Raw genomic sequence first — 14,222 nt, forward strand, 5'->3', positions numbered from 1 at the left:
AGTCTCCGCTCGATCAGGGTCCAGCCAGTGCACTCATATCACGCTAGAACCCTCCGGAACTGAATTGCAGTACAAGCAATCGTCTAACCATTACTCCGTAGTTACTTTGCAGTGGTGGCTCCTTGTGCAAGGGGTCGGGTGGCCAGCCCCTCAAAACCTACTACAAACGTACAAAGTCTCTGAACCAGGGCTATAGCAGTAGCTTCAAGCATGACCTCTGCAACTAACCTATTCTTTACTACCTCAGTCGTTGCTACAACCGGGCGAAACCTTTCGGTGGTGCAGGATCTCGAGTAAGGCTCTGGAAGCCTTATGTACCTCCACCCACCCACCATGCTCAACCGCTATTATTTTTCCATCGATACAGATCCGCCTCCATCTCTCGTCCGCTTCACGGAATTCAATCCGAAATCCTTCAATCTCACCATAAGAGATACTTTCATCAACCACGTGCTGCCCCGCCTGGTATGCAGAAGCCATTATTTGCATAACCCTCGATGGCGACATTGGCCCAAAATGAACCATCCACAGCCGACCATCCAAAGGCCTTGAGTGAGGGGAAATCATAAAGTCTTTCTCGAGACTCGAGACAAGACTAGCCAACACATACATATGCTCGGTACACCCCAGCACTTCTTCGCGCTTGCTCCTACCCTGGTCGTCCAATTTGAAAAGTGTAACGATGCCGCTAAACTTGTGGGGTTCGGTACTGTCAGAAGGGTAGAGCAATTCCTTTGCGGCTAGTTTGAACCTATCGGCTCCGAACTTGCGATACTGAACAGTATCGCTGTCGGCAACCAATGCAGCATGTAGACCCCAACTCGCAACAACGCCACCATACACCTTAGCGTATTCGTGAACGCTCGCCGAATTACGTGTGATGGGAAGTCTTTCACGGCCTTCGTCGACAATATATCTCGCTCCCGGTGAAAGTTTGGCAACAAATGTAGGTACACTGGTCGGTGTCCCTTGTAAGAGGGTTACCAATCCAGCTGTCGGGTACGCCAGCAATCCTATTGAATTCGCCATAGCATTACCTGTTCCGGTTGGGATGAGAGCGATGGTTGGAGGCACGAGAAGACTCTCCAGAGTACTATGGAAGGCATGAATCATGTCGGTTAAGCCTCCATCACCTGACAGGAGGATGATTGTCTGCGGAAGTTGTTGCTTTGCACGCGGGATAAACCTTTCGTAGCATAGTTCTGTGATAGTTTGGGTCGATTCCGTCTTATGGAGCTCATAATCTGTTACTCCGACGTATGACAGCAATGGCTGTAGAATATTGCTATAGAAGCTCACTCCTGTTCCTGTTCCGGATGTGGTAGAAACAATGATATCTATCCTAGCCCTTTCAGGTTCAGAAGAACGTAGATAGGACGGCAACCGCGTAAGCAAGTGCTTTCGCAGATGTGGAGGTAAAGTGGCTAGCTGAATGCTATCGAGTAACGTGTGTTTGCTCTTGGTGTCGCTTGTATCTTCGTCATCCCGGAAGTATAGCAGGCGATACAATATTTCCCCGCCCTTAGTTTGGGGCACTATGCAGACAATGCTGTCACAAGCGATTATTACTTCATTTTGATCATGTTGGGATATGCACCGGAGGTTATTGTTGTGTGCACCACAGTCATCGGAGCATTCAACGCCGATAGTATATACAATAGAAGAGGCCATGTGGGGGGAATGCGTTAAAAGGGCGTCTAGCAGGCAAGAATTGAAATGGGCTCGGATGGAGTGTAAGAACAAGCAAAAACGATGCAACTACTAGTAGACTAACGACTTGAGAAGATCGGGATCGCGCCTGAATATATAGGAAATTAGGAATGGCCATGGATTGTCAGCAAGCGGGACTATCTATTTAGGCCTAAGAGCGGGGCACACTAGTACCATCAAGTCATCAATCCGGACACCAACTCACTTAAACGACAGAAACCCCATAATGGCTTTGCCATCTTTTGTGCTGAGCCAGTGTTTTGTTCTACACGAGAGGTGTTGCTGCCCAGGCATATGCGTTGCACCACAACATACTGTGTAGATAAGTTTGGTGCCAGACGGACCTAGCTGAATGTACATGGGAAAGGAGGCGATAATATAGCCACATATCTGTACGACAGAAGGCAATCCCGAAATCCATCATGTCTGAAATTCTTGTCAAGAGTGTGATCCGTGCTTATCACTAAGGTTCACTGCGATGAAGGTCTTGGGAAGCTTTACCCTAGAAGATAATAGTGGCTGATCAGTTTGGGAGGTTCAAGTTGTATGTATAGCGCTCGTGAATGTGACTTACGTGTCGAATCTCGCCTTCAAGGTCTCGATAACCTCTTTCCAATCCTGATGAGCAGTCAAGCTTCTCCTTGGTGCACATCCAATGGCATGCCGGGAATCGAGTTGCACGTCTAGTGGGTCAAAAGCATGGCAACCAGGACTGATTGATATCCGAATTGAGTAAGAATTTGTTGACGATTCACAATCCTTGGCCTCATAGAGCTCGAAGCAAATCTGAGATAAGTAGTCCAGCTCGGGAATGGCGGTCCTGGCTATCTTGGTCTGAATTCCGCCTTCCAGGATGCAGTTTAGGAGAGTATAAATATGTGACTCCTTCGTGAAATAGAAGAATGACTTTGCGTCAGGAGAAGCCTGGACTTCTTCCAAATCCCTCACAATTCCTTGAAGGAGCGGCAAGGACGTCAAAAGGCCTATCTCCAGTTTCTCCGTGTCTGTGATCCCGTATTCCTGCGGTGTCACGTAATCAAAGAGTACCTTAGCCAGTTTATATAGCTCCCTCAATTTCGAGAGTCTCCCATCAATCTTAGCCTTCGTTGAGCTGGAACCTGGATATAACTTGAAATAGTGGTCGTAACTGTCATCAAGTGCTCTAAAGTGTGGCATTAGTTCGAATGCATGCATGCGCTTCTTCCATCCGAACCGTTGGGAGAAAAGAGAGCCCTCTGTCTGTTCGTCGTGCTCATCATGGTCACTCTCATTGTTAGGACTGCCTGAATCATCTCGCCTGGCAGTTTTCAAGCTCGAATGATGCTTTTCGTCTTCGTTGTCGTCGCTATCTGGTGGCATGAATACCCATTCTAGAAACTGTCGGTTATGAAGCGCATCGAATTTCATGCTGTCGTAAAGCTCAGAAAGTTTACTGGGATCAACCTTCTCCGTATCACAAAATTCGGCAAAAAGCTTCTCCCATCGCTCTTTGAAGAGCATGGGATCTTCACCTGTACACCATCTTCCTTGAATGGAAGACAAAGAAGGTTTTTCACATCCCGTGCTAGGCTGGGAGGATGGGCAACCGTCGACCATGTCATCTGTCCGAGAAGGCTGAGACGATGATTTATCAAATCTGCGAAAATTGTGTCTCATAACATCCCGATGAAACTTCATCAGCTCAACGACGGTAGCGAGCACAACTGATGGCTCCGGGATATTGTCCTTTGGCCACGTAAACTGCGAAGGCGCGGATCCTTCCCTCAAAAGAAGCTTTAGCTTCTTTTTCACCTTATCCATCAGGTCCTTCGCAGCATTCGAGTCGTCCAAAAGATCTTTCCGGACTTGTATGAAATTGTCGGGAAGCTCCTTCTGATCGAGAAAGGAGCAAGCCCATATCTGAGCTACATTATTCATTAAAATGGAACCAGAAAAAACCCTTTCCTGACTTACCACTCGTGCTCACTCTTCGTTCAGAGCTTGTATATATGCGGACATTATTCAATGCCTCCTTGTTCATTAGCTTCAGATCATCACGCATGTTAAGCCCTAAATCCTGCGATTGATAGCGTGCTGCATGTGTCGGTTCCCCTCCCCACTTGATTACAAGTTGGAGTTTGTCTAGAATCAAATCGTTTTCTGCAGCAGAGAACCTCGAAAAGGTTGCACCAGAAATCGAGTCACTTCGCGTCTGAGGCCGGCTGAGTTGATCATTTTCTGCGGAATGCTGGTCTTGCGTAGATACAAGCAGTTCATCTCGCGGTGGCTCGGAAGGCGATCTTGGGAGGACCGACGATGTCTGCTCCCGTAGCTCTTCTGGCTTCCGCTTGCGAAACATTGGTTTGATTTGAACCTTGGTCCCTGGCCAGCCCCCTTTCTTCTCAAGTGACGTTCGTAGCAGCTTTAATTTGTCCATATCTTCGAGATTCCGGTCCATGGCAACCTTGACAGCATCCGAAACGCTTGCCAATGCGGCCTCACCCTTTATTACTACCTCTTCTTGATGGCCTTTGAGCAGGTCGATGAAAGGCTGGCTGTGAAATGTAAATTTGAACTTCTGCTTGGGTGTGCGATCTGCGTGTCTGATAACTGCCACCATGCCCTTGAGTTTCCATGAGTGTTTCGAAGCTGGCGGCGGCGGCAGGCCCTCGGTAGGCAGGTCCACTGGTAATATTGACGACTTAGAGTTCTGCGAAGTATAGATCCTTGGGTGCGCGAGTTTATCGAGCCCACTATGGTCTATATGGCCGTTTCCATTGTCGACTTTCTCCGCGGATGATGAAGTTATTGGTCTCGAGACAATGGAATCGGACGAGCCTGTGTCAGGACTCCTTGAACCCGTTTGGTTCCCATGAAGCTTTGATGTGCTTGGAGATTTCAGTAGAGTCTTTAGGGTGTGTCTGTGAGATATGGAATGTCTCCAAGAATGGCCGGAATTAGCTGGAATAGCATCGACGGGCTCCAGAATTTCCTCAAGCCTGCGCTTTTCATTTATAAAAGTGTCTCTCAGAATAGCAGCGCACTTGTCGTAATAGTCATTGTTGTCTTTCACAAAACTCCAGCCGTTCACATCAATCACATAACTTTTCTCCCCCACGCGAAGCATATCGAATCCACAGATTCTCTGACCAAATCCATTTGATATTTTAGAAGCAATGGCTGCTTCCTCCCTGCTCAGTTTTGTTATATACCTGAGCTCCTTTCCATGGGTATTGCGACGAACGAGTCCGTCAACCACAGGAGACTTCCGCGTCTCTGCATGACAAAAGTCTGGACCGACTGTATAGGCTTTGACATCCTCTGAATTATCGACCCTCAGGAACTGTTCGTAAATGTAGCTTGTACCTTTTTCTGTGACTGATCTGGGAATGATAAGGTCGGGGTCGTATTCGGAGCTCTTGTTCCCAACCTTTCGAAAAAGCCTTCTACCACCACCACCATATTGTTGGTCGTTAGGGAAGTATATATGGATATTGTGATCTTCCCCATTTACTGGCTTCTCAACGAAAGGTTTTTTGAAAACTTTGCCGTCAACAATAAGAGAATCGCCATCGTCAGACATGCTCACGTTCATTGTTCTCGAGGCTCCTCCACCAGTGCCATCATTGGGACCCTCGAGTTTGACTCCTGTCAGATTATATACATGCTCGGCGAGTTCTGGGGATTCCAGGGTAGGCCCTCCGTCTCGGTTAACCTCCAGTCTCTTGGGTGTCGGGACACTCATCTGATCTAGTATTTTCAAACAGAGACGCCGGTCCCATAATACCTTCTGCATGGGCAAATCATTGACACAGAATGGCTTCCGAAGTCTTGCATATGCGATAGCTTTGTCCAACGGAAACCCGTCGGAAAAGAATGCTATCAGGTATTCACACACAGGCCAATTCTCTACAGCTTCGTCAAGGATCACCTTGTCACCAAAGACGATTACTTCGAACCCACCCTTGGATTGAAGACGCGTCAATATATTTTGGCTAGGTTTGCTGCGGGCTTTCACGTCCAAGGCACAGACGCCGATTCTTCCGAGGTGCGGTATTCCGGGGACTTCAGCTTCACTGATGGAGCTTGCAGCCGTGCTCCCACTAAGCCTTCTGGGTGCTCGACTAGATGAGCGGACTGGGGGGTTAGGGACTTGTCCAGCGTTCCAGTTATCTGAAAGAGGATCTGATTGGTACGATTTGGATCCTTGAGTTTGCAAGACATTCGTTTTTGCCTTCGAAAGATTCGGTGCCGTTGGTTCATACAGAAGGCTGAAGGAACCTTTGTCTATGCGATCGGAGCCTACACTCGGCGATGATGCTCGGGAGTCTGGCTTCGCATCCATACTGGGACCTGTAGTGTCAACGTCACTAGAAAGACAGACATTGGGCTCGCTGAGATCCATTGAACATGAGGCTCGAAAAATTGGCACAAAGATGTCGGATAATGATGAGCTTGGGTCACAGGTTGCCACTGGTCAGGTTGTGGGTAGGAGGAGCTTGCCGAACTTGAAGTCAACAGATGACAAAAAGTCAGTTAATGACGTATTTTAGTCTCGAAAATATGTTTTCATGCACAATCTTTAATACTCCAGTTTGGCCGTTGGCGACCGCTGTGATGATGGCGTAATTAAACCCTGTGGTTATCCAATAAGAGCGATTTTGCACTGTGGGGATTGACCTTCCCTTTTCGTTGAAGCCAGGTCCAGCTTGAGGCAATCGCAGATTGACCTCCTGGTCAATTCTACTAAAAGTCACTTTGAGCTCAACAGCACAATCAGAGTCAAAGTGGTCACATATATACTTGGGAATTGCTGTTTTGAGTACTACAAGGCTGTGTTCGGATCCCATTCTCGAAAGATATTCCATGGTTTACAGAACACATACATATTTGTTCTGCTTCGTACACCACGGTGGAAATTGGGTATTTAGCTAGTGCATGCAGTGCGGAGTCTAGGAAATTACTGTCATGACTCGGACCACCGACACATCATCACCTCCTGTTCAACATGTCCTCAGCATACACAGTATACAGACCTTCAGGCGATGGCAGACCTGGGTTGTCTATCCCTGTGCCGTTCAGAGCGCAAGATATAATGCTACCGTACCCACATGGGCACTCACGCGCGTTGGGTTAGATAGTGCGGCAGTGTCTGACCGGAGCTGGAGAAACAGTTCGGTCATTATGCAGAGAATCCCAGAGGAATCTTGATATTGGATAAGCTCTTGCACATAATACATTTTACTTTACTACCCGAAATTAAGCAACACCCAAAAAATCGAGATCGAGTAATTTTAGGGTTTTAGGATACTTAGGGGTATTAGGAATTATTAAAGAGTTTTTTTAAAAATTTTTAAAGCATCTTTAGTCACGTGCATGAGCTCATACAGTGTCAAAATCTCTTTGAACCTGACAGGGCTAATTTCTCAGCTCCGGTCCAACACCAACACACTAGTTACCAGTATTTTTTGAACCTGTTGCAGGCTGGCAGCTGTGTCCCTGTCTCTACCACATCAGACCCGGGTATTATATATTCTGAACGAAGAGGCGCTCACAACACATACAATCACCTTTTAGTCCTTCACGAAGCAATACTTATAGTAGTAGCTTCGACAAAGCAGCTACCTGGATTGAAGTCTCAATATAGTTTTCTGCGGCTCATCGCGTTTTTAGTCTTCCTATGGCCAGGAGGGGTAAATGGTAAATCTTAGTATGCTTGTCTGATTACTTACCCGTCGGGGCCCAAGAGATTGCGGGTATCTTGGAAGTAGATCCAAATCACTAAATCCCCAATATTCTTCGCCGACCAAGCGTCGCCAACCTACAAAGTACCAGCACGACTTACAGAGTACTCCGTTTTCAAGATGTCACCCCTGCCTACTGGTGATCTACATAATTGGTCCATCGAACTGCTCTAGAAAGAACTTGCGCATCTGAGGTATCGAGTGTTGTTAGGCCTTCCCTTGTAGTTTCAAAAGAAATGCCATTGGAGATAATTCCAAGTTAGGAGCCTAAGCAAAGCTGTGCTTCGTGTTACCATAGTATGCGTGTTTCAATTGCTAGTGCCATACGATCAAGCGGGGTACGCATGCATCTATGAAATCGTAATAAGCACAAATCAAGTGCGCTTGTAGAACTAAGTTGGACATATAACTCGAAGGCCAAGTATTTAAGACTTCCATATATGAAAATAGTGCATACAAATCCGTTGAAGAGCTTTACAGTGCACATGGTGGATATTATTACGGAAGAACTAGGTGTTGTTACAGATCACGTGACCATAACTGATCACTAGTCTTCATTAGATAGATTTAGAGTGGTACAGATGCTCCATCTAGACTACTAGGATTGGGATGACCTACCAAGTACCGATTTCTGTAAGGGTACTTACGCAGTGGTAGTTCAGAATATTGTAGTGTAAGGTAAGTCGTATTTAGTACTTACCAGTATCTAAGACTATTAGTTGTGCATCGCACATCGTACTTTCAACCAATAGGGAGCCTCCCTGTGAACCGGAAATACAATAATTCCGTCGCAGACATGCCTCCAAGAAATATCTACTTTTGATACCATTGACTTTCCGGCACCTCGTTCATTCGATCATAATCGAAATCAGCAAATAATGCCGTCTCTGAAAGATGATGGGTTTGATTTGCCTCTCGCAAAAAGGCAAAAGAGAACAGTCGCAAATAATGCCGAGAAACTCCCGCGATCGCTTGGATCTAAAATATTTTCGCCATTCCGGGTAAGCAGAAAGAGCCTACTTTGACGAGCGTCCTACCTGGAGGCTTGCTTGCCGCCCAGCTGGCTTATAATGATGTATATTAATCCTCATGCAGACATTAGGACTGGTATCTACCGAAGTTCCGTTCACCTGTGTCCGCCTAGGCAAAGCGACATTCCAGATCACCACATCTGTAGGACGCTCCTTGCAGACTTATGATTTGAAGAGAGGCCTCAACTTGGTATTCATTAGCCGGCCTCAAACGCCAGAGATTATCACAGCGACATTTGCTTGGCAAGACAGGATCTTTGCAGCATGGGGGAATCTTCGTCCCGGCTCGGAAGGAGGTATATGGGTATTCAAAAGAGGTAAAAAGATTGCTTCATTAGAAGCGCCTGCTGGTTTCTCGGAGCCCATTGAGCGCCTGCTTGTTTTCGGCACATGGATCGTTGGCTGCAGCAGCAGGTACATTCAGGTGTGGAAAAACGCCTCGTATCAACACTATACAACTCTTAGTCCCCAACGTGTCAGTAACGGTGCAGATGGACCGGTTTATACCGGTCAAATATGCAACATGCCAACATACATCAACAAAGTATTTGTTGGCAGATGTGATGGAAAGGTCGACATCTGGAATGTAAAGACCGGGAGGCTAATATATTCGATGCCTCCGGTGTCAGCACATGCAGGTGCAGTGACTGCTCTTCAACCGACACCGGCGTTATCTCTGATCGCTATTGCATACAAGAATGGGGCATTATCTATCTGTAACGTTGAGACATGCCAACTGGCTATGTCCGTGCGTGCAGGCTCTCCGCAAATGGACTGCGTCACATCGCTCGCCTTTCGGCAGGATGGCCTAGGTGCAGGCGAACATGGTCGAACTGCCGGCATGATGGCGACGGGTTCTGTCGAAAGTGGCGATGTCACCATATGGGACCTGAATAATGGTGGAAGGGCGATGGGTGTCCTCCGTCGGGCACATGCACTCGCTGGTGAGTCAAGTTCGGGAATAAGCCATTTACAGTTCTTGGACGGTCAGCCTGTTCTGGTCTCTTCTGGGAAAGATAATTCTCTCAAGACATGGATCTTTGATGAAATTCCTTTTTCACATATCCCCAGGCCTCTTCACGTAAGGAGTGGGCATTCAGCTGCAATTACTGCCCTAGAGTTCTTGCCTTCAGGGTCTGATGGCTCTGAATTCAGTGGGAAATGGTTGCTGAGCGCTAGCAAGGATTGCAGCCTCTGGGGTTTCAGTGTACGGAAGGATAGCCAGAACACCGAGATTTCTCAGGGAGCCGTTGAACACAAATCAAAGAGAAGGGGTGCATCCAGCACCTATACTGGTGCTAATTTGGAAAGCGACTTCCGGGCACCGGAAATTACCTGTATAGCCTGCTCCCTGAACCGCGATGGCGGGATGGGAACCACAACATCCGGCCCCGTTTGGACGAATCCAAAAACAACAAGAGCAGACGATTCGAGCAAAACGGGCTGGGAGAGTATAGTGACTGGCCATCGTGGAGATAAATATGCCCGGACATGGTTTTGGGGCAAAAAGAAAGCCGGGCGTTGGGCGTTCGAAACCAGCGATGGAACTGAAGTCAAGGTAAGCAAATATCTTGGTGTATCGAGAATGGCTTTCTGATATCCTTGTGATAGAGTGTCGCTGTTTCTCGTTGTGGAACTTTCGCAATAATTGGATCGGCGGGGGGTACCATTGACATGTTCAACATGCAATCTGGTCTATACAGACAGAGTTTCCCAGCCAAGTCTCCTAAGGATTATCTTAAACAAAAGCCTAATTGTTCGCCCATCTCTGAGAGCCATGATACAAAACACACCAAAGCGGTCACTGGCTTGATGATCGATGGATTGAATCGAACTGTTATTAGTTGTGGACTCGACGGTAAAGTCAAGGTAAGACCAACACCCCTCTTTGCCTGGTCTACAGCGTACTGAGCTTCTCTAGTTCTGGGATTTAGTGTCGGGTCGTCTGGTAGATCAGCTTGATTGGTATCCTATGACATCTATCATTGGGCTTCGGAGCAACCACACAAATGAGCTTGTTGCATTTAGCTGTGACGACCTCTCAATCCGCGTTGTCGATGTCGAAACCAAGAAAGTCATTCGTGAATTTTGGGGATGTGTGGGACAAATCAATGATCTCACGTTTTCAACCGATGGACGGTGGATCATTGCAGCTTCCATGGACTCTACAGTTCGCGTTTGGGATTTGCCAACGGGTCATCTCATTGATGTTTTCCGCGTCTCAAGCACTTGCACTTCTTTGGCGATGTCCTCAACAGGCGAGTTCTTGGCTACTGCACATGCTGACGGGGTAGGTATCAGCCTTTGGTCCAATAAAAGTTTGTTTGTGCCTATCTCGACGCGAAATGTGGATGAGAATGCCATGAACAATATCTGCATCCCCACTTCTTCCAACGATGGCTGTCCTGGGGTAATCGAAGCAGCATTTTCAGATGACCTTGATGAAGCGGAAGTGGACGGCCCGTTACCGTCCATCGAACAGCTCAACGGAGATATGGTCACTCTCAGTGTTGTTCCTAAGAGCAAGTGGCAAACATTACTTCAGTTAAACTTGATTAAGGTGAGCTCTATCCCGCTATTTGCTGTTACAGGTACACTTTTATTAAATAGATACTGTGCCTCGCTTTGGCCTGATAATTGGCTTACTGACCTCCGTAGGAACGCAACAAACCTAAGGATCCACCGAAAGCCCCTCAGAAGGCTCCATTCTTTCTTCCAGCTGCTGGTGAACAAAAGGTCTCCGATAGCGAACCGAATACATCGACTGAGGGCATAGTTGCTGAGCGCTCGCGAATCGCGAAACTTTACAGTTCTAAGGATACTTTCGGCCTTACAAGTAGGCGTTTCACTGATCTTCTATATTCGGGGTATGTTTCAGGAGACTTCGGTCCGTTTGTTGAGCATTTGAAAGGTATGCCTCCCGCAAAGGCAGATCTGGAGATTAGGTCCTTGGATCCACAAACACGAGACGGTTACTCTGAGCTGTCCGCCTTTGTCACCGCGTTATCTAGTCGCCTGGGATTGAGAAAAGACTTTGAGCTCGTCAACACATGGATGGCTGTCTTTCTGAGAATACACGCCGATATTGTGGCAGAATGCTCTGGTACGCATGCGGACGACCAGAACGCTTTGAAGTCTGCCCTTACCGGATGGAGTCAGGCACTGCAGCGAGAGGCACAGCGCTTAGCTGGACTGGTCGGATACTGCAGAGGAGTAGTCGGGTTCTTGCGGTCTACACGCTGATATTCTTTTCCTCGCTACTTTTTGTGTTGTCGGGCTACCGATCTAAGATTACTGGCCTTCATCATTACTCAATTCGATGAATAGTAGTATTTCGTATCACCGGAGTGGAGATTTCATTGCTCTGAAAGGAGTTCAAATATATTAGTTAGCGTCCTGGTGGATCGGCTAGCTCGGGCATCCCCAAATCCATCCATTCCTGCTGGTGGGGTTACAGGATCTTCTCGACCTGCGTCCGACTCGCCCACGAAGTATGGAGAGTCTCCAACGTAAGGGCATTGTCCCATGAGCTTCACAAGCCGATCTACGAGGTCATTGACGGAGCAACCAGTGCGAAATTCCTGAGTCATCTCGTGTACAGGCCTCATCAAGATAGAGAGGGGAGGCAAGTTTGACAATATAGTCCTGATTCGAACGCTTATATCGTCAGTAAACCTCGTGAATCCAAGTAATTGCCCGAGAAGCCTCAGGGAGTATAGCACGGATTGCATCTGCGCTATTAGATGGACATCAACCCAATCAAGCTTGTCACCGTACCCCAGCATTAACAGTCGTCTTAGACGTTCCGTACTATGAATATTGAACCCGGCCTGCTCATAGTGAATTATATAGAAGGCGAAAATTCTCCAGTATGCTGGCGAGGCAGTTTCAACCCCTAATTGAGACTGTACTGTGTCCAAAAGAAGACATAGTGAATTCATTTCCAGCAAGAGCCACTCCCTATTTCCCAGTGAGATGCGGTCTGTTGTAATTCTACTTCCTCGTCGGACATACTCGTCAACGAAAGCGTAGTTTTCGTCGTCAGAGAAGGATAGATTAAGAGCGGAATACCCCATGCTTCTATACAGCTTGCCCTGAGTCCATGCACACTGTCTCGCGGGATCCTCGTTCAAAACGACGAGATACATGTATAACTGTCCCGAGGTGTTCTGTGTTCTCTCACGCAAGGAAAAAAGCTCTGAAATCCTCGGATCAAGGTGTTGGGGATAGCTTTCACATAGCATCTCCTGGTCAAGGCTGGAACTGCTCTGGTATTCTTCTGCAAATTGACAATATTCCGGAAAACGTTCGGGGGATCTGTCTGTAATTTTGGATTGCTGTATTAGCTGCTTCAAACCACTATCGGGATGAATTTTCAACTCGTAAGCTAAAGGAAGCAAGCTTTTCAGGCCTAGCCGGCATGCGACCAGGTCTGGACATAATCTCAAAGCTCGTATCAGAGTATGCTCATGACGAGAGGCTTCGCACGTCCACGGCTCGATTGAATCCAATAGTACGACAGAGCCGAGTATACCAAGGTCATGAAGCAGAAGATCCGAGTCATTAGTGAGTATAGCACAACCTGTGAGCCTAGCAACATGGGCGCAATATGTATCTGCTTCTCCCGGGACCATAAGGACGGCGTCTCCCCATGGTAGATCGCTTAAAGAAGCAGTATTCAAGTCTGGAACGTCTTTGACCACACTAATTATGTTCTTCTTGCACCATCGATGTTTAAGATCTTCGAAAACCGCAGGAACGATGAAGGGATTTTCGGGAATATTAGCATACTTTGCCGGTAGCGTCCGTTTCTGCAAGATGTCCTTCGGGCTTGTTGTGAGAGACCTGGGTGGGCTACTAAATTTCTGAAAGCAGCGTGGTGAATTGGTTCGGAGCGTCACGAGCTTTTTTCTAGACCTTTCCAGTCGAGCAAGGCGTGTTTCCCGCTTCTCATAGGGTAACGCCCCGTCAAAGTATATCTTGTGTCTAACATGAATTTAGTTTCAACATGACCTATTGTAGGAAGCACAACAGTTTGAATACTGTACATTTTTACACCGACCATGCTCAGTTGTAGGAGATAGACCATTACCGCACAACTTACTTCATCACATGTCGGCTGTGAGAAACCATGGGATAGCGATAACAGGCGCATGGAGACATGGTAAACAAGACTCGGCCCATCTATTACAACAGCCTCGACATATTGTGTCTGGTTATGCTGAACATTCTGAGACTTTCCCAACGTGACGGTCTCGGCAAAGGGATACAAATGACGTGTGAGAAATGGTATCCCCATATTGGAAATAATGGCAATCACGCAAGCGAGGAGTGATGTTCCGCTTCACTAAAGTTTCGGATTTTAGGTTGGATGTGCAAGGGGCAAAGAAAAGTAAAAGAAGAAAACAGAGGGTTTGATCCACAGTCATGCGGCGACCACACCCCCAGAGGTAAAGTTGACGATACACAATAAGACAAGCTTCCTCAGTTAACAACATCAGATAGTATTAGTTCTAGGAAGCGCTACCACCACACCAGCCAGGCTGCTTCCACACCGGCCTCTGCTCATGCCACACCTACCGCCTACCTTATAAGGTATAGTTCTTAGTAAGAAATCTGCGGAAACTGCTCACCGCCTAATCACACCCTTATAGTACTCTATTAAATCTATATATATTTCATGATTATCTATTTATAAAGTATTAAAAAATAGTTTCCTATATAATCCAATATATATTCTTTTATATTATCACTTCAT

At 47.0% G+C, this 14,222-nt stretch overlaps 4 protein-coding genes across 4 annotated transcripts; 1 reads left to right on the forward strand and 3 right to left on the reverse strand.

Annotated features, from left to right (window-relative positions):
- Nucleotides 1-243: 243 nt before the first annotated feature.
- ASPBRDRAFT_120570 (diacylglycerol/lipid kinase family protein) lies at nt 244-1,671 on the reverse strand (the record flags this gene model as incomplete). Its single annotated transcript, XM_067617358.1, has 1 exon — nt 244-1,671. The coding sequence occupies one exon, from the start codon at nt 1,669-1,671 to the stop codon at nt 244-246; it is 1,428 nt and encodes a 475-aa protein (XP_067482642.1).
- Nucleotides 1,672-2,148: 477 nt separating this feature from the next.
- ASPBRDRAFT_28333 (inositol polyphosphate kinase VIP1) lies at nt 2,149-6,094 on the reverse strand (the record flags this gene model as incomplete). The annotated part of the gene is made up of 3 exons (XM_067622497.1): nt 2,149-2,212; nt 2,285-3,614; nt 3,664-6,094. The coding sequence occupies 3 exons, from the start codon at nt 6,092-6,094 to the stop codon at nt 2,149-2,151; spliced, it is 3,825 nt and encodes a 1,274-aa protein (XP_067482643.1).
- A 2,217-nt stretch (nt 6,095-8,311) lies between these two features.
- On the forward strand, nt 8,312-11,707 carry ASPBRDRAFT_118740 (rRNA-processing protein UTP21; the record flags this gene model as incomplete). Its single annotated transcript, XM_067617190.1, has 5 exons — nt 8,312-8,434; nt 8,529-10,022; nt 10,076-10,333; nt 10,386-11,024; nt 11,123-11,707. The coding sequence occupies 5 exons, from the start codon at nt 8,312-8,314 to the stop codon at nt 11,705-11,707; spliced, it is 3,099 nt and encodes a 1,032-aa protein (XP_067482644.1).
- Nucleotides 11,708-11,820: 113 nt separating this feature from the next.
- ASPBRDRAFT_118961 (uncharacterized protein) lies at nt 11,821-13,763 on the reverse strand (the record flags this gene model as incomplete). Its single annotated transcript, XM_067617212.1, has 2 exons — nt 11,821-13,450; nt 13,513-13,763. The coding sequence occupies 2 exons, from the start codon at nt 13,761-13,763 to the stop codon at nt 11,821-11,823; spliced, it is 1,881 nt and encodes a 626-aa protein (XP_067482645.1).
- Between the last annotated feature and the right edge of the window lie 459 nt (nt 13,764-14,222).

Source organism: Aspergillus brasiliensis, assembly GCF_001889945.1.
Source record: "Aspergillus brasiliensis CBS 101740 unplaced genomic scaffold ASPBRscaffold_3, whole genome shotgun sequence".
In the NCBI taxonomy this organism is placed as follows: Eukaryota; Fungi; Ascomycota; class Eurotiomycetes; order Eurotiales; family Aspergillaceae; genus Aspergillus; species Aspergillus brasiliensis.